Raw genomic sequence first — 26627 nt, forward strand, 5'->3', positions numbered from 1 at the left:
TGCCTAACATGCTAATGTTTACCAGGTATTATTTTTACTATCTTAGTTAAGCGTGTTAGTCTGCTAAAGTTTGCATATAAGCACAAAGCTGATGGCAATGTTATTAGTTTTGCAGGTATTTGGTTATAAACCAATTTATTGGATAAATGGAAAATGTTGACCTGATGATGTTAAGGATCACTCAAGTTATTACATTCATCATGAAGAAAAAAATGAAAGTGTGTACCTCATCTAACACCATCTAAAATCAGAGGATTACCAAAGTCGTACCTGTACAAAGTTTGATGACAATCCATCTAAAAATTGTTGAGATACTTCAGTCTGGACCTAAGTGGTGGGCCGACCTACTGAGAGACCGACTTTGCCATTCCTAGAGCTGTAAATGTTGAAAACAGTCATGCAATTGTAAGAATACATGTGAGGGTGAAATACTAACACTGTATATTTGTTTTTGTGGTGTAATGACAAGCCTGCTTTAACTTACTTATAAGCCTTTACTTATAATTAAGGACACTATCTGGATGAGTTATTCTACTCAGTTTTAAAAAACAGGCACTGGTCAAGGGAAGAAGGGTGAGAAAGGGTGCCTCTGCTCTCTTATTATGTATAAGCTACAACCCTTTGTACATCAACAAGTGCTAAATTGGGACAAATTCTTTTTGGCCAAAATTGATTGTTGGCTGGGTTTAGCTTGAATTCCGACAAAATAATATTAATAATAATAAAACAATCAAATGTGGATCTTTAAGCTATCATGTAGCTAGCTCCACTAAAGTTTCAACTGTTTCATCTCTTACTCTTCAAATGAAGCTTAGCGGAAGTTCAGTCAGGAAGACTCTCATTACACTCATTACTGTCAAATTTGAAAACTGTTCTCTTATCTGCTGCTTTCAGTTGTCATTGCAGTATGACATCAGTATCCGCAATCCCCCTGTGCTCATCTCATGCACACACTCGCCGCTGAATTGTCTTGAACTTTTTTCTGCGCGACCATACACAACTAGGGTAGGCTAGCAACTAAACTCAACTCACTAGTCAACTTACTTTCCATTACATTTCATTTAGCTATCGCTTTTGTCCAAAGCGACATGAGGATACAACTCTGAACAGCAAGAATCTTGCAAGTACATTAACTTAAAATAAGCCAAACAATGCAAGTGCTACAGACGGAAATAAGAATATTTATTTATACTATTGGCCAAGTTACACATGGATTTTCAGTCTGCAACGGAAGGTGTGAAGACTGTCTGCTGACCTGACATCAATGGGGAGGTCATTCCACCATTTTGGAGCCAGCATAGGAAACAGGCGGGTTTTGTTTGAGGGGAATCTGGGTCCCACTCGCAGTGATGGAGCAGCGAGCTGATTGGCTGATGCAGAGCGAAGTGAGTGAGCTGAACTAGGAGAACTAGCTAAACTAATGTAAAAGTAAATAGTTATTTTATTTAGTTATAGTTATATTAGTTATAGACTCTTTCTTTCTTTCAGTACAGAACAGATACAGGTAGTGATCAGAAACCGCTTCCGTGATTAACACACATACAGGGCCTGACGTTTTCTGGCGGAGAACTGATCTGTTTGTCTCTTCACTCGGGGAGCACTGACCTGTCTGTCTCTTCACTCGGAGCAAATCAAATCAAAGAGCAGAGAGGTGGCAGTCTAAGCCTATAGCTAGGGGCTGGTCCCAGGCAAGCCTGAGCCAACCCTAACTATAAGCTTTATCAAAAAGGAAAGCACTGACCTGTCTGTCTCTTCACTCAGAGCACTGACCTGTCTGTCTCTTCACTCGGAGCACTGACATGTCTGTCTCTTCACTTGGGGAGCACTGACCTGTCTGTCTCTTCACTCGGAGCACTGACCTGTCTGTCTCTTCACTTATGAGAGACACTGACCTGTCTGTCTCTTCACTCGGAGAGACACTGACCTGTCTGTCTCTTAACTCGGAGCACTGACATGTCTGTCTCTTCACTTATGAGAGACACTAACCTGTCCGTTTCTTCACTCGGAGAGACACTGGCCTGTCTGTCTCTTAACTCGGAGCACAGTGAATGACTTTCAACTACTTTCATTTCGTACTTCTCAACTGACAATTAAACTGCTTTCACTTGACATTAAAATGGTTTTATCTCTTCGACTGTGTCGGCATTAAGCAGTCAAAACCGTTTTTGCGGGAAAATTACTTGCATTAACATTAGCATTTCCAAGTTGTTGTAGACCTTTGTCCAAAGTGACACTCCTTAACAATAGAGAAACAGCTAAATCTCCTCTTGTTTTCAGTTGGCAAACAACAAAACTGCATCACAGCCAACATCCAGTAAGACAGACACACCTGGCTGACCAAATCAATATTTTCTGATTAAGACGTCGTCTGATAAAATAGCTGAAAAAACAGGTTAACAGTTATATCAAAATTTTAAATGAGTGATCACAGAGAAAGTCAGAGTCTTCTTAACTTCAGTGCCACACAGCTAACTTCATAGAAAAATATGAAAAGATAAATCAAAATTGTACAAATAAGCTACTTTAGAGGAAGTTAAACTGTGGTTCAACTACTTTTACCGTCTACATTTGAATGCTTTTCATCTCTTTCACAAAGTCTAGGAGAAATAGCAGCTTCAGTGCTCTGCCTGTGTTTACACAGCATGTGTTCAGGCATGGTATTGGCTGTAAGTCGCAGGCATTTTGTCAACGTTCACAGGTCAACACAAATGCACTGTAGTTACATGAGAAAAGACAGAATAAAATACGCTTTGGGTTGCGTCTAGTATGATGTATAGTAATGTATAGATTAAATATTGATCCGTCAGATGTGTGTTAGACAGACACACAGGGCAACACGCAGTTGAAGCGCATCTTGTGTAGACACTCTAGACCAGGGGTGTCAAACTCTTTTTAGTTCAGCCCAATTTCAACTCAGGTGGGCCGGACCAGTACATATCAGTACAATGAACTATCTTTTTACAAAACATTATGAACAACGTGAAATTTCTTAAGAAGAATAAGTTTATCATTTACACATGTGCATTGCAACTTACAGATCACAGTGTATCTACAAAACATTTAGTCACAGGTGTCTGCTACTGAACGATATAGTATTTTACTTTATGATCAAAACAAATTGTCAAGATATAGAAATTATTTTAAATGTACGTAAATGTAAATCCTGAATGAACAATAGTGTTCCACCAAACCAAACTCTTTTGTACTAAAGCTGCTTACTGACATTATATTGCACAATGTTCAATGTCTTTAAATCTAAAAAATGTTTACACTTTGCAAAGTCATCCCACGGGCCGTATGTTTGACACCCCTGCTCTAGACACTGCTTCCATCTCTTATTCTTTAACTGAGAGCTCATCTGATTTGTGTGATTACACTTCAACTGACACTCCTAGCTCAATTAATCAATTACACTTACACTGATTCCTGTTTTTTAGTGCTTAAAGGTATGAAGCATTCTGAGCATTACAGTAATGTAGCAGTAAACAACTATTACCTGAACAGCAGTGGTGGACAGTAACTAAGTAACATTTCTTACTTTTGAATCCACTACATTTATTTGACGGCTTTAGTTACTTTGAAGATTCATTATAATACAAATAATTTATCAATCATGTATTATTGCACTGTGGACAGAAATGGAGAGAGGAGTGTTCGTAGACAGAGAGCCAATGAAAAGGGAGATGGGGGAGTGTGTGTGTGTGTGTTTGCACTTATTGTGTGAATGCGTGTGTGTGCCTAATGTGTGCAGAGAGATAGAGAGACAGATAGACACAGAGAGAGAGAGAGAGAGAGAGAGAGAGAGAGAGAGAGAGAGAGAGAGAGAAAGAGAGAGACAGAGAGACAGACAGAGAAGAGAGAGAGAGAGACAGACAGACAGACAGAGACACAGAGAGAGAGAGAGAGAGAGAGAGAGAGAGAGAGAGAGAGAGAGAGAGAGAAACATATAGAGAGAGAGAGACAGAGAGAGACATATAGAGACAGAGAGATATTTTATTATTTTAATTTTTCAAAAACACTTTATTTACAAAAATAAATGTAAACTCACAAACAGTTTACAAATAAAGTGCAAGGAAAATCCATTTCTGTTTTAATATATATATATATATATATATATATATATATATATACACAAATTATTATTATAATTTTTTTTTTTCTTTGTCCAACCCAAAAAACAAAAACAAAAAAACCTGTACAAAGTGTAATTCATCGTTATCACTAAAAAAACAATATTAAAACTACATCAAGGAGACTAAAAAAGAGAGAAAGAAACTTGTGAGATTACAAAATGGACACTTGTAAAAATCAGCAGGATCAATGATGGAAATAAAAACGTTGGAAGCGATAGCACCTTGTAAAAACCTCCACTGAAGGTCGGCAGTCCGCATTTTGAGGGGAGGTTTATATAAAATCCTCCGCTGTGGACCCGGTCCGCTTTGTCCACCAAGTCTGTTGCTCCACACAGTGGAGGGTCTGCTGCACAGGCCTTTTCTGTTGATGCCTTCAACACAGTTAGTATAGAAAGTTATTTTGTCGGCTCTGTGCAGCAACAGTTTTTCTGGATTAATGATCTTGAGCAGGGGGCCGGTCAGTTCTCCCAGCCCTGGGTTCAGGAAGACTTTGGGAAAGGGGTCCGCTGGGTCTGGATCAGCCTCTCCCTGGCTGTGTTTGGTGAGGAGGCTCCTCTCTTCTCCAGTGAGCCTCTGGCTCCAGAGCTGCAGGAACCTCTGATCCACCCGGCCAGAGTTCTGATCCAGAACCCAAGGCCCCGGGCATCATTCAGCGCCGACCCCACTGCATCCACCAGCTGCTGCAGGGTCTTAACTAAAAGCAACCTCCCCTCGATAAAATGCTCGACCTTCAGTGAGACTGGAATAAAATCATATACTTGTGCTCTTTTTTTTAAAACTCTTGCTCCATTCACCTTTAAAACACCCACTCTAAAAGTATCCATAGCAAGTGAGATGATAAAAACAAAAATAAAAACTAATTAATTAATTAAGATAGACATCATCAACGTTTGCTTGTTTTTTTTTAACTTTTAGCACAAGTTTCTTTCATCTAAAAACCTCCTAGTCAGTGAGGCCAGACTCCTCTCTTTAGCTCATATGGAGTCTGGCTGAGATATTAAAAACGGCCAAATCTGGAAAGTATTCCTCCACTTTTACCCCATGTCGATTTTTTGTTTGCTGTAGAAACGCTTTAAAACTTTTAGCCGTATAATAAAAAATGTAGGGATGTCACTGCTATCTGAGACACACTCCTCTTCACTCAGACTTTCATCCACCTGCCCCTGCTTTCTTAAAGTCTGCCCCTCATCCCCAACTTTGCAATAGTTTTTTTCTCACTTGATGCATTATTTATTTTTCTCCTGCGTTTTATAGCAGGCTTTTATTTTACCTTTAATGTTATCACCTCCTCCTCCATCTCTACCTCCTCAACCTGTTCTCCCCATGTCATCTTTTCAACTGTATCCACTTTACTTTCACCTGCCTCACCCAAACCACTTTCCTCACTTTTCTGTACATCATTATTAATACACACACCCTGTGAAACATCACCACCTGCATCATGCACCAGGTCGGACACAGCAGTGGCGCGGCACGCGAAGCAGCCACAGGCTGTCCAGATGAAGTTATTAAATCCGCGGCAGCGGCCACCGCTAGGGGGGGAGGGGTACCCCACCACCAAAGCAGCCGAGTCAGTGGTCGCCCCCTGCGGTGAGATCTCCACCTCAGCAGCAGCCACTCGCTGCTCGACTACAACCGGCGGAGCCGTCCAGCAGCCGCCGCCCCTCCTGAACCAGACGGAGCTGGCTCCCTGCGCGTCGGACAGGCTCTCGCGGTGTGTCCCTCCTCTCTGCAACCAAAACACTTCATAACTGATGAAGTCGCAAAAATCACATAGTCATAATCATCTACTTTAACGTAGAAGCGGAGGTTGAGCTCCACATCCCGGTTATTAAGTATCATATATACCTGTCTACGGTGCGACACCACGTGTTTCAGTAACTGAGACTTACATCCAGACAGGATCTTTTTCACCAGGGAAACAACTTTCCCGTGTCTTTACAGCTCTCTACTGAGGAATTCATCAGAACGGAGGGACGTTAGATATAACTACTCTGGTTGCGGGCAGGGCCAGTGGCAACACCTGCACAAGAAAATCATTCACCACGATACCTGTCTCGATGACACGGTTCACCTTCTCCAGCTGGTCCAGGAAAATGACAATGGCGCTGTTCATCCGCGCCAGTGATTTTATACTGCCTTGTCCGACCTTTTCCGCCACAGCTAAACCTACATCTTCTACACTACACGGGAAGCCGGCTGAGATTTTTATACTGTGCTTCCTCGTCAGCTTGGTGAATTCCCCATTTACCATGGCGTCAGGCGACGACCGGCGAGACACCGGCAGGAGAAAACCCCACAAACACCCCAACCACCACACCCAAACTCACCAAAAGTAAAACTAAATCAAACTATCACCAATAAATTGCGTTAAATTAAACCCCATTACAAAACAAACATATCACAAAGATTGAAAACGAGCATTGTGTGTGAGCGTCTCACTCTCACACAAACTCCCAGCATGCACCAAGAGAGAGAGAGAGAGAGAGAGAGAGAGAGAGAGAGAGAGAGAGAGAGAGAGAGCGAGAGAGAGTAGGGGCCGTCCTTTCTAAAGTGGACCTGTCACGCACAATATTTAGCATGAAGTCACCCCCCACCCCCTCCACCCCCCTCCCTATACTCTGTGTGGGGATCAAGCCTCACTACTCCACAGCCTTCATGTCTGACAACACAGAGGGAAGAAGAAGGAAACTGACTCACTGACTGACGCTTTTTCTGACTTTTTCACGCACCGGGGAACTTTTTGTCCATGTCACCAGCAAACCTGAGGCCAGGACACCCATCAGCCTGTAGCAAAGTTCTTTGCCTTTTCCACGGATTAATTTAACCTGATCGGGATTTGATGTAAGTGCAATAACCACATTCCTCATTTTCTCTCTCTTTTTGTCTTCATGCATCTGGGATCAACACAGCAATTATTTTTATTTGTGCATAAAAGTTGACTAAATCTAACCGAGATGTAGGCTAAAGTAGTGCCTTTATTAACTTTCCCACAATTTACAACTTTGACGTTTAAGTAACCTACCATCAATACGATTTTAATATGATATGGTTTGAAAGAAATAGAAAATGAGTTTTCTGTCCACGGAGCAGATTATTATTATTATTGTTGATGAGAGGCGACACGTTAGGCAATGTGACATATTTAAAAAGTGTGTAGGCTTGTGCATCTTCTATTCAGACAAAATGATTACAAATTATTAAAAATATTGCAAACTCTTAATTAATTCAAAGAAGAAAACACGCTCTGCGTAAAGGCCCCTGTCACTTGGGCCTCGCTAAATCTTATGGTTTATTACTAACAATAATGCTGTTTTGTTCAATTATAAAAGTCCTCCTACATCCTAAATCCTCCGCCTGCCTGTGTGTACACAGTTTAGGGAGTGGGTGAAGCAGGGTTTCCACGCCCAAAAAGCTTGTTTCTCCTCTAGTGTTGTACCGAATTATCATGTTTAGAGCTTGGTATGTTTTCTCCAAAATGCTGAGACTTCGCAGAGGCGGACGTTTTGAAAATATTTGGGAGGTCAAAAATATTTGGGGTTTTGATAAAATTGATAGGTGGCAGGTGGCTGCCGTAGCCACAGGAGACTGCCGACAGAAAAACAAAGCTCTGTCCGCAGTCTCTCCCCCCCCCCCCCCCCCCCCCCACACACACACACACACACACACGTGAGCGCGCGCCACAAACAAACTTATCCACAACTTCATCCTTATAATATTTGCATCCATATTGCGAACATTATGACTCGATCAATTCCGGTTATTTAAAGTTATAATATTCAAGAGTGAATATTATTTCTTGACAATGGAAACAGTATTTAAAAAATAGCCTAAGAAAAAAAAAAATATATATATATATAATAATAATATTAATAATAATAATAATAACACTGAAATATAATGAAGGTTCACTTGCTAGATTTTTTGGGGGCTTTCAACAACATCTCATGGTCTTCCTCAGCAGATAGATAGTTTCAAAATATGTATATCTCGGTCAATACTGATTTTAAAAATAGTTCCTTATTACCCACGGCCGGAGGTTCATACATTGTGAAACCTGGAGCCATTACTTCAAAGAAAATGCTTGAATAATAATACTGTGATTGAATCAAAAAATATAAATGTTAAATAGATAGGCCTAGTGGATCCCACAGAGTAAAAGTTGTAAGTCAGAAGTGTTATTATATATTTACTTTCAGAAGGCCACTGTTCCTTTCACTCAACTGTTTACTTTCGTTTTTGAAGCCCGTGCTGATAATGTTCTTTTATTTAAAAAAAGATCAAGGCAATGCAGAATCCCCGGGCTAGATTTCCTCCAGCAGGTCTTCATTTTCAGTTAGTAACCTCTTTTGCATCTGTTACCAGGTCAGCACATATGAAAATAACATTTGTTTAATTGAACTTTTCGTTTGGCCTCAGGGTAGAATGTAAATATTTCTTTTAGCCGTGTGCAACAGAGACAAGTGTGAAGGCCACGGCCCGCAGCGCTGAGGCCAATACTGCAGCAGCAGTGCATCTATTAGTCGTTTCATTTAATATATATATATATATATATATATATATATATATATATATATATATATATATATATATATATATATATAGATATATATAGATATAGATATATACATATAGTTTGTTATTGTAACGAAGGAATCAACCTCATTGTCCTAAACAGGGAACAAGGGAACTTGCATTTGACTTTAACCCGCATAATGTAATTAAATGACATAATAACAAGGCTTTTGACATCACTTAAAGACATCAGCATTTGCAGCAAAAAAAGATGCAATCACATTCAAAACAGTAGTCTTTAACTCTATGGTGCATCCGTTAATAAGATCGATAATCATCATGTCCTTTTTACTTGGATATGTTAAAAAAATATATGCTGGACTCATTTGTCTAATGTAAATAATTTGATATAGGTGACATTAGATAGGTATAAATTGTTATACACTTATAGACAGAGACACAATCAGTGAATTATGGGTCTACCGTAATAAACAGTTGACATGGAAAGGCTCTGTGTTAATCACTGTTGTGGACTTCTGCAGCCAATTATTTCCCCGCTCTCTTTGCATTGAGGCAGTGATTGTGCAGGACTGCTCGGCCTCACTCCCTCAATCATATGCAAATGTCTGTTATAGGAGGGCAGAAATTAACATCTACAAACATTGGACTGAAATTCCATCTGCCGCCTCTTCGAGGAGGCCCTTAATAAGTTCTCAGACAGCAAAGTGACACACATCTTAATCAACTCTTAATCCCGGGAATTAATTCTCGACGCGTTTATGAATAATTCTTGGGCTAATGTCTGCAGTCCGTGAAAACGCAAGCAGGCTGCCGTGCGCACCGCCAGATGGACCCGGCAGTCTCCCGAAAAAACTAGAGGATTTTTGCTTCCATTATTTTTTTATTATTATCATCACCAGATATATTTTAATGAGATCGGTGTCACCGGTTTATGCAAAAAGCTTGTTCTTATGCAAACCGGAGACTCTCTTCTTGCTGTTGATTTGCGTCCATTTCTGAGCAGGAGGCCCCCAGCAGGAAGAGTAAACATACTGCCACCAGCAGGCTTTTATTCAAGTGTAGAGGCCTTACTGGCTGCATCAGTGTCACAACTGCTCCAGGAAATAGACTGGGCCTTCTGATATCCAAGATGAAGAGGAGGGTAAAAGCTTTACCAAATAAGCTTAGGTTTATTTTACATTTTTATTAACTTCCATCAGGAGTTACTTCTCACTGGGATGTGTTTCCACAGAGGGAAATCAACATCAGCACAGTCACCATGTAAGCATTAGAGTGGCTCAGAGATCTATCCGCCTGTCAGCTACTGAGCGCCTCCGCCTGCTTGTTAGCTCAGTGATAGCTTGTTGGCCATATTGAGCTCAGAGAGAGGGGGAGAAGGGCTCTTGATTTTGGAAATATAATCATGTGGCACCCCCAATGTGTGTGTGTGTAGGTGGGTGGGGAAGGGTGGGGGGGTGGAGGGTACTGACACCTTGTTCTGGACAAAATGACTGGCTTGCATCACCTGCACACCCCTCGCTGCCAAGCCTCTCAGCAGCACATTGTCACCAGGCCGTCTGTCCATCCATCACTGCCACGGCCGATTTAGCCCTCCGGACTGGCTCGCATTTATTATTCTGACCAAAATACTGGACCTTGCTCGTACTAGACCCGGGCTCTGCACTCACAAAGGGACAGCTGTTGCTCTTTCAGACAAGTACCCTAACTGAACTGTAGCAGCCACTGGGACCTGTGTGCGGCGAGGCTTTGATTTTAAAACGCAAAGAAACGGCTCAACACACATCTACAGCAAAGGTAATGCTGCTTAAAAACAATTACATAGTCTACTTTTGAATAAAAAAATAATTAAATATGATTTATAAGCTGCTTGTGTGTTGACTTCGTCTGTTACTTTTTGCTGTACATGTGTGCTGAGCTGTTCTTCAACAAAGGGAAAGCTCAGTTTTAGCTTTTTCAAAAGGACATAAAACAGTTTGGCCTTTCTTGAAGTAAATCAAAAGAATCCTACAGCAAAGGTGATAGCATGATGGGTGGTTATATTTGCCAGCTCAGTAATTTGCCTGTAACTAATTTTGTCGTGGCAGGTTATGAACACTGCTACAGCTCTATCAGGTGAGGCTTGTCGAAAGATCTTACATTTGTCTCAGATCTTACATTTGATGTAGACAAACAAGGGGAAAGGTGATCCTTCTGACCCACAAATCCATATCAGAGGATCATTAATCCAAAGCCACAACACAGAGGCAGTGTACTTACAGAGGTAATCTCTGTACTGGGAGACTTGACCTTACCCTTAGTCTTGCATGTTTTTTCCCAGGGATGCAGGAATGGCCTCTGGCCGACAACAGAATACTCATTTTCCTGTCTCCTAATCTTTTGTAAAATGCTCCCATCATTCTCACGGATGCTAAACAAAAACAGATGCAAGTCTCTGGAAAATGTTACTTGTGTTAGCAGTGACAAATATGAGATGTGCATTTGGCAGCATTTTTAAGGGTTGAGATGCTGTTTGTGTGGCCAAAATATGATGGCAGATGTGTTTGATGGAAGAAAATGTTAACTCACCTATCAGATGTCACAGATATTCAGTGGTAATAAGGTGTTAAACCTTTAATCAGACTATGCTGGTTGGCTTCAGTGCAGCATTATGTTTCTTTGTCAGAGTGACTGACACAATGTTAAGTGAGAGTTAGGAAGAGTATAAGACAAAGTGCAGTGATGACATTGTTCATTTTTCTCTGCCAAATTCAAATCATTGTAGTCATTGAAAGTGGAAGATTATGGAACTCTGGAACAAAATGACAAAGCAACCTCTATTTGAAGAGTTTCTACCACTTTTCAAACCCGGTTTACGTGGATGACACATTTGGAACAATCATTGCAAGTCTTGCTTTTGGTCTGATTTTCTTTTAAAAACTGGTCTATTTATATCTATTCAAGATTTTTTTTAACCACGGCTCAATAATGATTTTGTAATTAAATGTATCTCAGTCCAGTTCAGATTTAACCCCAGCAGAAGTCACATGTGACTGGCACACAAAGGACTGGCATGGTGGCAAATAGAGCACAGGGAAACACGGAGGGGGGGCTCATTCTCCACAGGCGAAGAGAGGTGAGGGGGAGTGACACCTACGCCTTCCCCAGAAAAGCTAAATATGCCACAATGGTGACTGCAGAGACTGGCAGCAGGGATGAGGTTTACGGCCTTTTTAAATCTTTGATGATATTGTTTCATTGTAGCCGACAGCAGCCTTAAGACTTTCCTCTAAACTTGTAAACCTTAGCTTTTATTCACCAATGTCCTGGGAAATGCAAGGTAAATAAAAAAGGAGGGTAACCAGTAACTCCACACTGAGTTAAGGTGGGCTGAGCCTTCACTTTACACCTGCTTCATCACGTTTATTCCTCAATGTAAATACTTCCTACTTCCTTCCTACATTTGCTACAGGAGTTTGACATTTGTATGTCTTTTCTTTTCCTCAATCTAATACTTTGCCAGCTAAATAACTTCTAAGTGTGGCGAGAGATAACATGTATAATAGTTAAGTGACATGAGGACATTGTTACTTTGGATTCATTTTTGACCAAACAAATATTATGTTAATTTTTGACTTTATTAATATTGTTGCCATAACTCTTCCCAAACCTCTTTCACCCCCCCCCCATCCCTGCATATTCAAGCTGTTATCTGCTCTCGGATAAATAAACGAGCAGCTATTTTTGGGCTTTATTGAGCAACAGTTCTACCTCACCGGCTAGAATTTGGCTTGGAAATGTCATCGTGTATTTCACAGCAATAACTCTATTGCTCTCCTCATGAAGCCCGAAATAGAGTCAATTCAGGGCAGGTCTTGTTATAGCTGCTTATGTCAGGCTCATATATAGGGATCGGGATTACAACCACAACCAGGGGTGAATGGAAAGATCTAAGGGAAAATAGAAAGTGCCAAATTAAAGACACACACACACACACACACACACACACACACACACACACACACACACACACACACACACACACACACACACATCCACATCAGATGGAGTATACACTAATAGCAAATCTATACGGAGTCTCTAAGAATACTGAAGGATGTATTTTTGGGAGGTTAGGTGTTTTTTAACCAAAAACACAAAAATAATGCATTTACATCAATCAATCAATCAAAAAGCACAGGATGAAACTGAAAATCAGGACAAAGCATAATAACGGTGTAATTAATGCATTAACCCTAAATCATTTTGTTTCTTTGATATAGATTTGGTTGTATTTACATCTGTACTGAAAGACGCACTGTCCTTTAGTGCCATTTATTTGTCTGTTGGGGAGAATATAAACTGAACATTAGACACAAATTATGTCAGGCTGCACAGATTCTGACAAACTTAATGAAAAGCATCCCTCAATCCTCGTGAGATGCCTAAGAGGCAAAACTCGTATGTTCATAAAGCTCTGCTGTGTCAGATGAGGGGATCAAATAATATATGAACTCGTCTGGATTATGGAGATGTTAGTGAGTAAACAAAGTGTACAGTGTGGGGACACAGACTGCACTCATCCTGTAACAATGTGCAATGTGATAATTGCAGACTTTATTTAAAAAAAGATTTTGGGACATTCAGAATATTACAGGAACCGAGACACAACAACACACATGAATCCTCCACAAAGAAGTAGGACTGGTGACAGTTTCCCTCACTTAGTTATAGGAATATTAGAGAAGTATTAGGTGAGTAATGCAAAGTGATCTACCAACTGAAATATTATAGAAAACACAACATGATGATGTGCACTGTATATTATGCACAGTGCATTTAGAATAGTTTAGAATGGTAGTGTAGTGGAAACAGGAGAACGTAACAGTTATAGGGATGTTGTGCCATCATAATATAAGTAGATATCGATACAAATCATATTGAATTAAATTTGCTAAGTTTTGACAAGAACTTCATGGCCGCATTTATATTATTATTAAAGATGATGTTGATGTTGTTGGTCATAAAGGGCTTGCACTCAGCTGTGACTGTTAGTGTTGCAAGGATGAAGCCTGACATGTGTCTGTCTCTCTGTCTGTCTGTCTGTCTGTCTGTCTGTCTGTCTCTCTCTCTCTCTCTCTCTCTCTCTCTCTCTCTCTCTCTCTCTCTCTCTCTCTCTCTCTGTCTCTCCCTCTGTCTCTGTCTGCAGAACCTGGTTATGGATTTTAACCTGCTGACGGACAGTGAAGCCCGCAGCCCAGCGCTGTCGCTCTCCGACTCCGGGACCCCGCAGCACGACCAGGGGTGTAAAGGCCAGGACAACAGCGGTCAGTTACCAGCTGAACGTGTGCAGTGTGCATGCATCTTTATATCTGTATATCTGCCCGTAACTTTCCACTGCACTACTGGATTAACACAAAATGGTCTTGAAAATAATCAAAATAATAACTATTACGGATATTACATTTATCATGCAATAGAAACGACAATGAAACATAATAATAGACTTATAATAATAATAATAATAATAATTCCTATTATTATTATTATTATTATTATTATTATTATTATTATTATTATTATTATTATTATTATTATTATATTAATCGGGAGAAGCCTGCGTATTTCTGCACAATAGCTTCAATAAATTATGGATGCAAATTGGCTCGAAAACAAACAGCTAGTAATTATTTTTCTGCAGCCTATGTCCTCAGTATTTCTGCATGCGGCGAGGTACCAGAATACATCACTTCCTGCAATCCACCGATTACTACTCACTTTAGCTCGAGCACAGTTTAATCAGAGCCAATTGATAAAAAGAAAATATGTTATAAACTATGCAGTATTTAGCTTGTAAATGGCTTTGAGAAGAATTAAATGCGATTCGACATCCATCAGTCTGGAGGGAGACGCCGATCCTGAAATCCAAGTTTCTCTGAAGCTGTTTTTACACAGCAGCCTGTTGTGGCTCAGGCGCAGGTGATGGGCTGATTGTCTTTGAAAAATAAAATTAATTGAAAAATAGCAAAAGTTGTTTCTCCTGAGAGCATCAGACTCGCGGCGGATTGATTTGATTCAGCACACTTTATAATCAAGAACAAAAAATCAAGATTTAATAATCTCCATTTGATGTAAATCAAATCTAAATGTTCTATATTTAACCATCTACTAACCAAACGAATGAATGGTACGATATTACATCAGGACAAATTTACACCAGGACTGAAAAACAACCAAAACAAATTCAGTTTGGAGATCATTTGGGAGTTGAAACTTTAGTCACGCCATAAAAGGTCATACATGCATATATATGTAATAACGTAAATACTAACAGTTGATTGGTCAGTGTTAGTGAGAACACTTCTACTTAACCTTCCCTCTGGTATATTGAAAACTCCCGTTACATAAACTGACCGTTTTATATCACGTGTTATATATAACAAATAATCACCTTTTTTAAACTCGTTCTCTCACTTTGCCATGTAACATTTTAACCCACACATCTATCTCTTTAACTATATATGGTGTGTGTGTGCGCGTGCGCGTGCGCGTGCGTGGTATGTGTGTGTGTGTGTGTGTGTGTGTGTGTGTGTGTGTGTGTGTAACCCAATCTAATTGCTGGACTGTGTGTGGTTAGAAATCCAGCCCTAACAAACTGTCAAACACAAACTATTCTGGAAAGAAATGTGATGTAAAATGCTTTGGTGTATCTGCACCAGTCCTCGTAGGGAGGACTTGTGGAGCTCATTATCGCTTAAGAATCTCTTAAGAATTTAGTCTGAAGTAAAACTCATTGGCTGTCCTTTCTCTAATGGAAACATTTTGTACAGCCTAAATATCAAACTATGAAAAAAGGGCCAAATGGTGTGTTAGAGAGAAAGGGGAGCAGGCAGTTTTAACATGAATCCCTTATTGACAGATACAGTACCTCAGTTGCGTTTCAGGGAAATCTAGTGTTGACATATAATTATATTAAATAATGCAATCATTATTTTTTATACTTCTGTGTAAATCTAAATGTAACTTACATGTTTTATTAATCAAATCTTTATTCTCACAATAAAAGCTTAAAATATTGTTGAATTTCTACACTGTTCAATTAACCACTAGGATTTAATTTAAATAAAGAAATGTTCCTGCTTTGCAATAAAATATGATGACATATTCATCTAATAATATTATTAAACATTCTGTAATTAAAAACCTACACATAGATATTTGATAAGCTAATAGCTGTATTTTGAGAGTCATGATGAATAACTAAAGGTCCAGCATATCTCCACCCAAATGTATTAGTGGCATAGTAGGAAATAAGATGTACAAGTGTAAGTTTATTTGTACAGTTACAGAGACCTTCACTTTGGTTTCTGGGAGTGGCGAGGGTGAAATGTGGGCGGGGCGTCCTAGTGATTGCAAAATGACTATATGAATATATTTAGTCACAGAACAATATTGAGGGAACACTAGTCCTGAATGGAACAGCATTACAAATGCATTTCTTACAGTTTATTGTTGGGTTTTGTTCTCCTTTATAATGAACACAAAATACAACCTTAAATCTGGACTATGTTATACTGAAGAACAATATGGCTGCCACGCCTTGCACACCAAGCTGACGCCCATGCCACAGGCCCAGACCATGTCACTCCATGACTGCATGACCCCACTGAGGCTCTTTGTAATAAGCTTTCTCTCTGAAAATGGGTGCAGCTCCTGTAAAAACTGACTTTGATTTTAACCTTGAGAGCAAGTTTGGCAGATTGCTTTTAAAAGCTCTGATCGGACAAAATAAATATGGGATAGTATGTAGCCATTCAGTCATGACAGCTTTTCTTTCTGTGAATAAACTCAGAATTTTGAAAAGTGATTTTGGTAAAAGCCTAGTTGTTTTTCAGATTAAAGCTGTGTGAGAAGCTGACCTGGAACGGCTCTGTCATGTCGGCACATTATCAGTCAGATGGCTCCTATTGTTGGTCAGCGCGCTGCTCTAAAAAGGGCTGCCCTTTCCTCAGTATTGTGTTTTAGACTTTGGCCTTAAGTGACAGCTTACCCAGTGTCAGTTTACTGCCAGATAACAGCTTCGGCCAGGCCCTTATTGGTTTTGCCGGCGGCCCTGTGGAGCCTCTTTTTAAACCCTGCTGATCATTTTGAACAGCTCCTAGAGCTAAGCCTTCGCCAAACAGAGCCCAACTTGCCCCAGTCACAAAAGCCTGATCCGCAGGATTAGCTGGCCAACTAATTTCACTTCTTTCTGTGAGGTCCTCAAATTGTGGGAGTCAGATCTGGCAGAGAGAAGCCCTGGCAGACATAACATGGATGTGTGGTCCTTTAAACTCACTGCGCTGGGGGCCAAATGCAATCACTCACTGCTCCTGCACATCTTTGAACGTAATGCACTGTTTGAAATTATTCTCTCTTGGCGTTGCCCCAGCCATGCTTGTTGTTTTCCAGGTGTCAGAATAGCATGTTGCTTCACAGATACAGATTGTGTTCATAGTAAGAGTTCAAATCTTCTGCAGAGGAGCTTTTATAAATGTGTGTAAATACTTTTTTAATACTTTCACCATGTACTACTGGTAACATTTGATTTTACAGGTCCCATAGCATCCTGATAATTCACAACTGATATGTAATTACAATTTCTTCATTCGTTTGGATGGACTATGAAATATGGTACTAATTACAGGGGAAATAAATACAGTGATGGTAAATGTTCATTTAATTAACCTACCTAGACAGTCTATATCTTTTTACTTACTTTAAAGCAAAGCAGGTCAGAGTTCTCCAGTTATATAAGCCAATATTTATTATTGTAAATTATAATATATTTGGCTTGAATTGATGAACTAATTTAAATTTCACCCAACATTATATTTTCAATTTTCAGCTAAACTACATTTAAATACAAATACTGCAGTTTAGTAAAACAGTTGAGGTATATGCTAGTACTTCAATTTGATGCTGCTTTATAGGATCTGAATACTTCTCCCACCTTGTATCTATATCTATATCTATATCTATATATATCTATACCTATATTTATATCTATATCTATATATATATATATATATATATATATATATATACTTTATATAGACTTTATATATATCTATATCTATATATCTATATATATATATATATATATATATATATATATATATATATATACTTTAGGATAAATCTAGTTTTATCAACTTTTTGAAATTCCATTTATACTGTGCGTACATGTTACTACTACACTACTAATAAATAAACGTTACATACATTCTGTAGGCTATATGTGTAAGGGTCAAAAGTAATGACAAGTACCTTAAAACAGTGACAATAACCCTCTTGCTGGCAGAAATTATACCTTTATAATTATTGATTTGTATATTCCCTCATTGCAATTCATATAGTTCCACTTACAGTTTTGTCTGCACATCCTCATTATTCTCACAACACTCTGTAAAATATCACACTTCAGTGTATGCATTTTTACAATTCTTAATACTTTAACAATCTTTAAATGACCCAGTGATGCATTTTTTTGCATTTTGCATTTTGCATTTTGCATTTTGCATTTTATGCATTCTACTCTCATCCATCCTCCTACCTAAGATGAACCTCCCAGAGTCCTTATGAAATTATTGTTCTTTCTGTGTGTCTGCAGACACAGAGAAATCCCACCAGAACCAGCTGGATGAGTCCAGCGCTGAGGATGGCTCTCTGAAGAAGAAACAGCGGCGGCAGAGGACTCACTTCACAAGCCAGCAGCTCCAAGAGCTCGAGGCCACCTTTCAGAGAAACCGCTACCCTGACATGAGCACCAGAGAGGAGATCGCAGTGTGGACCAACCTCACTGAGGCACGGGTCAGGGTAAGTACAAACACTCTGGAACAGAGAACTTTAGCCCTGAAAAAGCACAACCCTCTCATTCATTTGAGTGAAGCCAATCTCCTAGTGCAGCTGGGGTGCCAACGCAGAGAGTAAAACAGCGCAGGGTCGTCCGACAGCTGGTAGTGTTATTACCGTGTGTGTGTCATCACAGCAAAATGTGCTCCTGGAGACACCTACTGTAGTGGGAACTACCACAGAGGATGTTTTGAGTACTTTTCCATGTATCTGTCTTTCTGTCTGTCTGTCTGTGGACAGCTTTTGTCCCTGTGATGGCGTCACAACTGTGCAAGATGCAGTCATGACACTTTACAAATGTTTAGTTGAAATCAAAATTAAGGTTGAGTCAGAGATGGGTATGGTCCGAGATAGCTCACTGTACATTGTCTCACTGTACATTGTCTCACCGTACATTGTCTCACCGTACATCGTCTCACCGTACATTGTTTCACCATACATTGTCTCACCATACATTGTCTCACCGTACATTGTCTCGCCGGACATTGTCTCGCCATACATTGTCTCACCGTACATTGTCTCGCCGGACATTGTCTCGCCATACATTGTCTCACTGTACATTGTCTCACTATACATTGTCTCGCCATACTTTGTCTCGCTATACATTGTCTCACTGTACATTGTCTCGCTATACTTTGTCTCACCGTACATTGTCTCACCGTACATTGTCTCACCGTACATTGTCTCACTATACATTGTCTCACTGTACATTGTCTCACTATACATTGTCTCGCCATACATTGTCTCACTGTACATTGTCTCACCGTACATTGTCTCGCTATACATTGTCTCACCATACATTGTCTCACTATACATTGTCTCGCCATACATTGTCTCACTGTACATTGTCTCACTGTACATTGTCTCACCGTACATTGTCTCACTATACATTGTCTCACTGTACATTGTCTCACTATACATTGTCTCGCCGTACATTGTCTCACTGTACATTGTCTCACTGTACATTTTCTCACTATACATTGTCTCACCATACATTGTCTGACTGTACATTGTCTCACTGTACATTGTCTCGCTATACTTTGTCTCACCGTACATTGTCTCGCTATACTTTGTCTCACCGTACATTGTCTCGCCGTACATTGTCTCACTGTACATTGTCTCACTGTACATTGTCTCACTATACATTATCTCACTATACATTGTTTCACTGTACATTGTCTGACCATACATTGTCTCACCGTACATTGTCTCACTGTACATTGTCTGACCATACATTGTCTCACCGTACATTGTCTCACTGTACAATGTCTCACCGTACATTGTCTCACTGTACATTGTCTCACTGTACATTGTCTCACTATACATTATCTCACTATACATAGTCTCACTGTACATTGTCTGACCATACATTGTCTCACCGTACATTGTCTCACTGTACATTGTCTCACTGTACATTGTCTCACTATACATTGTCTCACCATACACTGTCTCACTGTACATTGTCTCACTGTACATTGTCTCACCGTACATTGTCTCACCGTACACTGTCTCACTATACATTGTCTCACTGTACATTGTCTCACTGTATATTTTCTCACTATACATTGTCTCACCATACATTGTCTCACTGTACATTGTCTCACTGTACATTGTCTCGCTATACTTTGTCTCACCGTACATTGTCTCGCTATACTTTGTCTCACCGTACATTGTCTCGCCGTACATTGTCTCACCGTACATTGTCTCACTGTACAATGTCTCACCGTACATTGTCTGACCATACATTGTCTCACCGTACATTGTCTCACTGTACATTGTCTCACTGTACATTGTCTCACTGTACATTGTCTCACTGTACATTACACCCTTTTCTTGCCAAATAAACGTAAAAAAAAGGCGAGTAAGTAAACTTTAAATTCCCAATATCTGATTAGTTTATCACAAGAACGCATATTTGTAGCTTTATGACGACATCTTTCTAGCTCTGAGTAGCTGCCGGCTGTGTGAGAGTGGCCAGTCAGTGAACAACAAGCCATCCACAGTGCTTTTGTCATTACTCTCACAAGGGCAGACACAGCTCCACACTACATGTTTAACCACAGTGTAAAAAACACAGACAGGTTTCTAGATTAATTAATATTTATAAGTTTCAACTCTCTGTCTGCGTTGTCCCCTTCTGGAAGTGGGAGTTATTACAAAAACACTGTCGACATGTGCTTTGTATGTCCAACTGGCTGGTGTGCTAATATTCTTTGATACTTTTTTAGTTATTCATAGCGGAGCCATCTACACTAAGAGACACTACAAAGTTATTAAAAATGTCCTCACATTTTCATATGTTGTCCTGCCATCCACTGATGGCTAATGGATGTGGTAATGTAAAACCATCTGATCATGTGAATGTTCTCAAAGATTATTCATTGTTTGCAACGCTGCTCGTGCTAAACCGGAAGAAGGCACACAAATGCGTTTGAACCAAAAGTGAACAATTGGGCGGGGCAGCATAAGGAGAATACTGGTCCAACCCTAACCACCATTTTGTAGTAATGTCAGCCTCAGTCAAAGTATATCAATCTGTTTCTAGAGACATAACTGCACGGAAAATATATGATACCTGAATGTTTAGAAAATACAAGAAAAAAATGTCATGTACTAGGTTGATGTTTTCTTCCCTTCTACCAAAGCTTTAGTTCACACACAAAAGTTAAAAGTCAAAGTGCACCTTTGAAAGTGCCCACACCCAGTGGTTTGGTCACTGTAGCTATATGGAGCAGGAGGACACATTCTGATGGATGACAATACAATCCCTGGCCTGCCTTACAAGTAATGGATCAAATTAATGTTGGCTGGATGAAAGGTCACATAGCACACACTCTTGGTTGTTATTTTGAAAGGACAACAGACTACACATGGTGTTGTCCCTAATCAAGTCTATCAGTTGCCTTTCTAACCCCGACATGCAGGCAGCTTGATGAATGTGATTTTTGAGCTGTTAATCATTACAGTTGCAGTCTGATGGAACATATTAATAACAATCGAGGGTCTAGTGATAGAGGGTGTTGTATCGTGTGCTAAACAGACTGTAAAGACCTTTGGTAATGTATGATTTGTGAATTCAACCTGTAAAGATCAAATTCACTTCTCTTAACCTGACGGATACATTTTCAGCTGCGACCAGTAGCTCTATAAATCACTCTGTCGGTCAGTCCACACAAATTTGGTGTGGCAGTGAGAGTGGCCTATAACAAAAAGGCACAAAACTTCCACATCTATTCACCTACCATGGCCGAACTTGTAAACCGTATGTTATTTTGTGCATCGTTGCTGTCAGCAGAAATGTGTGCGTGAACAATGTGTGTATGTGGTCGCAGCTATTGCGAATTTGCGCTTGTTATCAATATCTTGTAAGGGGACCTTCAGACTGTGCCACAAACACTGCTCATATGCTCTATGTGTTCTGGTCTACATCCCTGCTAGTGGTTGTACTGAGGCACATCAGTGCTCTGAACTAACTGCTAACATCAGCATGGTAACATGCTCACAATTAAAATGTTAACACGCTGATGTTCAGCAGGTAACACTTATGATTTCCTCCTTGTTTTCATCATTGGATGACCTTAAATTGACCAAAATACCTTTACGAGTGGTAAAGGATAAGCAATATAGGTTGACTATCATTTCCCACCAATCTATCTAAACTATCAGGTATCTGTTGCATGGTAAACATGATTATAGAGCAGAAGTAGCCCATCATGGTATATAAAGCAACTTACTTGCCCGCAGAGACACTGAAATATGATCTATTGCAAATGTTCCTCATTCGTATTGTATATGTAATTATTCCTACTATATACAACAAAATTCCAGTAAGGTATTTCTAAAACTGTACTTATTAATTGTATTTCATATTAAAGTAATGTGAAAGGTGTTACTCGTATGGACAAAGCCCCAGTGGATGAACTTTACACCATCTGTCCAGCAAGAAGACAATGTTTGTGACTAGCTGGTGAACATAGTGGAGCATGTAGTAGCATATTCTTTTTCAGAAATTCTTGGAGACCAAAACAGAGCTAAAGGAAGAGTATTAAACAATTTGAAAGTCGTCAAATGGTTAAAAATACTACTGATGTGGCCGACCCGATAGCAGAGTGGTTAGGGTGCATGCTACATGGGTGCGTAGTCCCTGGTTTGTCACATTCCGGTCTCTCTTCACTATCTCTATCAAATAAAGGCATAAAATGCTCAAAAACAAATCTTGAAACAAAACAAAAATACGACTGATGAATGCTCCATGTTTATGTGATGTGGAAACTTTCTGCTAACAGTCTGCTAACTGTGTGCTAACAAGTGTACGAGGTGATAATATATCAGAAGTTTAGATCTCTACATAAATGTCTCACCACTTCCTGTATTGGCACTGAAGGTTTGGATTGGACATGTTCCAACAGAGACTGGACTGATATCAAGGGACATGACATAAGACATAAATATATATTTGACATATTTTAAAGGTGATGCTGTGCAGTGTAATCCCCTACAGAATGCTTAGCCTACATTTGAAATGAATGCCTGTGTTATATATATTTCTCAGTTAGGAACTCAGAAGTTCAAATGTTCAAACGTGTCATTCAGACATTGGGAATTGTCACTTTCTGAGCCACACAAACTCTTTGATGCTTGATTTTAATTTACATCAAATACATATCAGTGCTTTTTTAGAAGAGGTATTTTGATCTCCTTCTCACGCAATCATTTCACAGAAGATGTATAAATGTGGCTGCAGTCGAGCCATCCAATAACCTTGACATTCAGCATTTTCCACAAACCTTCCAACAGCATTGCCTCCGGGTCACCGTAACGATTGGGTAGCTTCTGTCCTCTGGCGTGGGGTTTCCCCTGCTGTCACTGAGTGGGATGGAAAACTCAGAGTCATGCACTTTATACTCATATTAATGGTCAACAGCATTCTGTTACTATAATAACAGAGGATTGGATGATACACAGCATGTATGCCAAAGGAGCAGAGAGACGGCTGAGTATCATCACAAGAAAGGCCTGTAAAAGTCTCATGGATACAAATACATATAAAGACATTATATCTTTTTCTATCCACAAATGAAAGATTGTTGTCGAAATCAGAGCAAAAAGTTTGTGCGCAACTTTACACTTAGAGGAACTTCAAGGTTTTAATTTCTTAAAATCCTCAATTTAGATTTTCCACTAAGCTTTAATCCAATTCATATCCTCCAAATATAGGACCATAAAATGACAAATGTGAAGATTGCCCTTTCCTGACATTTCTTTCATTGAGATCTCACTATTCAAATAAGTCAATGATTAGTTTTAATAAGCCTTGCCTAATATGACTGTTTGATGATACACTTCAACTTACTTTCTGGGATCATTGTGTCTTTCAAAAAATTCAAAAAAAGGCACACAATATTACTGAAAGTATTTGAGGGGGGTTAGGATACTCTGACTAGGTGTGTTTTAGAATTAGACTTTATTGACATGATAGGAAAAAGGAAAAAGTCATTTAAAAATAACCTCTTCAGTCACTTGATTTTTTCCTTATGTGCAAAAATAACATGAATCTATATTGTAGGTGAAGCTCTGAAAACACAGTGGGCAAAAAATGACTCACTCACCTGTTTAGGCATTACTGACAGGCTGTGAGCAGGCACTGATTTTACTTCACTCGTCTCTCACTGACATTTGTCAACTTTCAAACTAATCCTTGCAGCTTTTACTGTATATTGAATGAGTCTCCACTATTACAGTTTAACCCCTTCTACCTTGAATGATGCACTGCCGGCTTCATCATAACAAATGCATATTGCACATATGAGCTTTATGTAACTTTTAAACCTTTTTCACAACTTGGGTCTTACTTTTGTAGTTTTGGCCAACATTCCTACTGTGCTCAGAGATCTGGTAAAGCAGCCACATCACTACAACTAGGAAAACTACTGAACTTTTATAAGTATATATTACTATTAATATTTGTATGTATTCTATAATTTTCCATGGCCAAAAAAATTACTTTAAAGCCACTGATGAAAAATATAAACTATACTTTATGTATACATCTAGGTCCAAATCTCTCTAATTTTAGAGATGTTGGTGTGATCCCAGATCTCAACAGATACTTTGGTGAGTACAATGTTATCTGTAACTGATAGAAATGATGGACAAAACTACTAAAATAACCACGTTGTAGTAAGTAATCATTTTTGTTTAAATTATAATAAAGATTCAGAATACATTTAATTATTTTCTTTCTTTATTAAGTTTCTTTCAATGATAAATATACTTAGCACAGTTTTAGTTATTTCATCAGTTCTCTATGGATTCGGTTTGAAAAAGATGATGTCACATACTTCTGACCAATGAAGCAGAGTAAATGAGTTTTGAGTTTTAAACTTAAATAATACCGTAAGATGTTTTTTTTCTCCCAAAAAATATATAATTGTTTTTATTAAGTAATACATATTTCATGTTTTTGAGAAGAACTTGAGATTTGAAACTAAGTTTTTAGCGGCTTTGAGGGAAGCACCAGGGTTCAAAGAGGGTTCAACAAATAGAAGGTACACTGAAACAATTTTCTTCTTCTGCTTCCTTAGGTATGGTTCAAGAACCGTCGGGCTAAGTGGAGAAAGCGGGAGAGGAACCAGCAGGCAGAGTTATGCAAAAATGGCTTTGGTGCCCAGTTCAATGGACTCATGCAGCCCTATGATGACATGTACACAGGCTACTCCTACAACAACTGGGCCACCAAGAGCCTAGCAAACAGCCCGCTCTCCGCCAAGAGCTTCCCATTCTTCAACTCAATGAATGTAAGCCCCCTATCATCCCAGCCCATGTTCTCTCCCCCAAGCTCCATCCCCTCCATGAACATGGCCTCTAGCATGGTGCCCTCAGCGGTGGCCGGGGTTCCCACTACGGGGCTCAACAACCTGGGTAACCTCAACAACCTCAACAGCCCCACGGCGCTCAACTCAGTAGCGGTGACTGCGGCCACATGCCCCTATGCCACGACAGCCAGTCCCTACATGTACAGAGACACCTGCAACTCCAGCCTGGCCAGCCTGCGGCTCAAGGCCAAGCAGCACACCAACTTTGCTTATCCGGCAGTGCAGAACCCTGTGTCCAACCTGAGCCCCTGCCAATACGCTGTTGACCGGCCGGTATGAAAAAGATGCTCCGAAAACGACCCCTGACCCAACTGACCAGCTGTAAGTCCACTACTACCCCACTTCACATCTGTAAACTGCCAGATGTGCTGCAGACTGGCATATCATGTTTTCATGGTGCACAATGAGAATATTCTTCAAAACTGACACAACAAATAGACATGCCCAGATGGACCACCGCGCTTCAAAGGAATTCTTTCCAGTTTGTGGGACTTTGTTGCTGAACTGACCAACTGCTTCAAAGGATTTCTAAAGATTATATCAATCATCATTTTGTTGCCTTCTTTTGAACTGCATGATTAGAGTAAACGTAGCAAACAAGAGTAAATAAAACATGGATGCTTCAACTGGTGGTCAACATCTTGGCCCAAAAACATCAAATGCGATCTTTGCGACTGTCGCAGGAAAAGGGACCTGTGGTTGCAATGTGGGAGATATGGAGGATGTATATAATGGACTTTTTTGTTTTGTATGTGACAAAAAAATATATAATAACGTACTTTAAAGATGAGAAAAGCATGTTCTTCAAAAGCAAAGGCCCTAGGTTAATGTACTGTGAGCACATCCTTTAGGAGCTTTAAACTTTGTTGTGAATTCTTCTCCATTTGGAAGGTCATAGGTCAAAGGTCAGCTTGGATGGGCAATAGGAGGGCAGTCCTGGAAAGTGAACACAACCTCAAGCGTTTAAACACAAAACAACAATTTACTCACACACACCAGAACATCAGCAAGATTTTTCAACTCTAAAAAGCCATTGAGTATATAGATTTGTGTGGTGTTATACAAAAGGAGTCCATGACTGTAAAACATGTATGTAAGAGTGCAGTTGTCATAACAAAAAAAAAACAAGCTTTTTTTCCTGGTGTAGCCTGCTTTGTCTCATTAAAGAACCAATTAAAGGATCCGTTTTAATGAACTACAAATGGACTTTGAC

At 39.6% G+C, this 26627-nt stretch overlaps 1 protein-coding gene across 2 annotated transcripts; it reads left to right on the forward strand.

Annotated features, from left to right (window-relative positions):
* Positions 1 to 6766: 6766 nt before the first annotated feature.
* pitx3 (paired-like homeodomain 3) lies at positions 6767 to 26539 on the forward strand. 2 transcript variants are annotated; one of them, XM_029450601.1, is made up of 4 exons: positions 6767 to 6977; positions 13855 to 13972; positions 18298 to 18503; positions 25124 to 26539. In XM_029450601.1, exons 2-4 carry the CDS (start codon positions 13864 to 13866, stop codon positions 25691 to 25693), a joined length of 885 nt encoding a protein of 294 aa, XP_029306461.1. In that variant the 5' UTR covers positions 6767 to 6977; positions 13855 to 13863; the 3' UTR covers positions 25694 to 26539. The 2 variants fall into 2 exon arrangements, with proteins under 2 accessions (XP_029306461.1, XP_029306462.1); XM_029450602.1 differs by lacking the exon at positions 6767 to 6977 and adding an exon at positions 10296 to 10463.
* Positions 26540 to 26627: the final 88 nt, after the last annotated feature.

Source organism: Cottoperca gobio, chromosome 15 (genome assembly GCF_900634415.1).
Source record: "Cottoperca gobio chromosome 15, fCotGob3.1, whole genome shotgun sequence".
Lineage (NCBI taxonomy): Eukaryota > Metazoa > Chordata > Actinopteri > Perciformes > Bovichtidae > Cottoperca > Cottoperca gobio.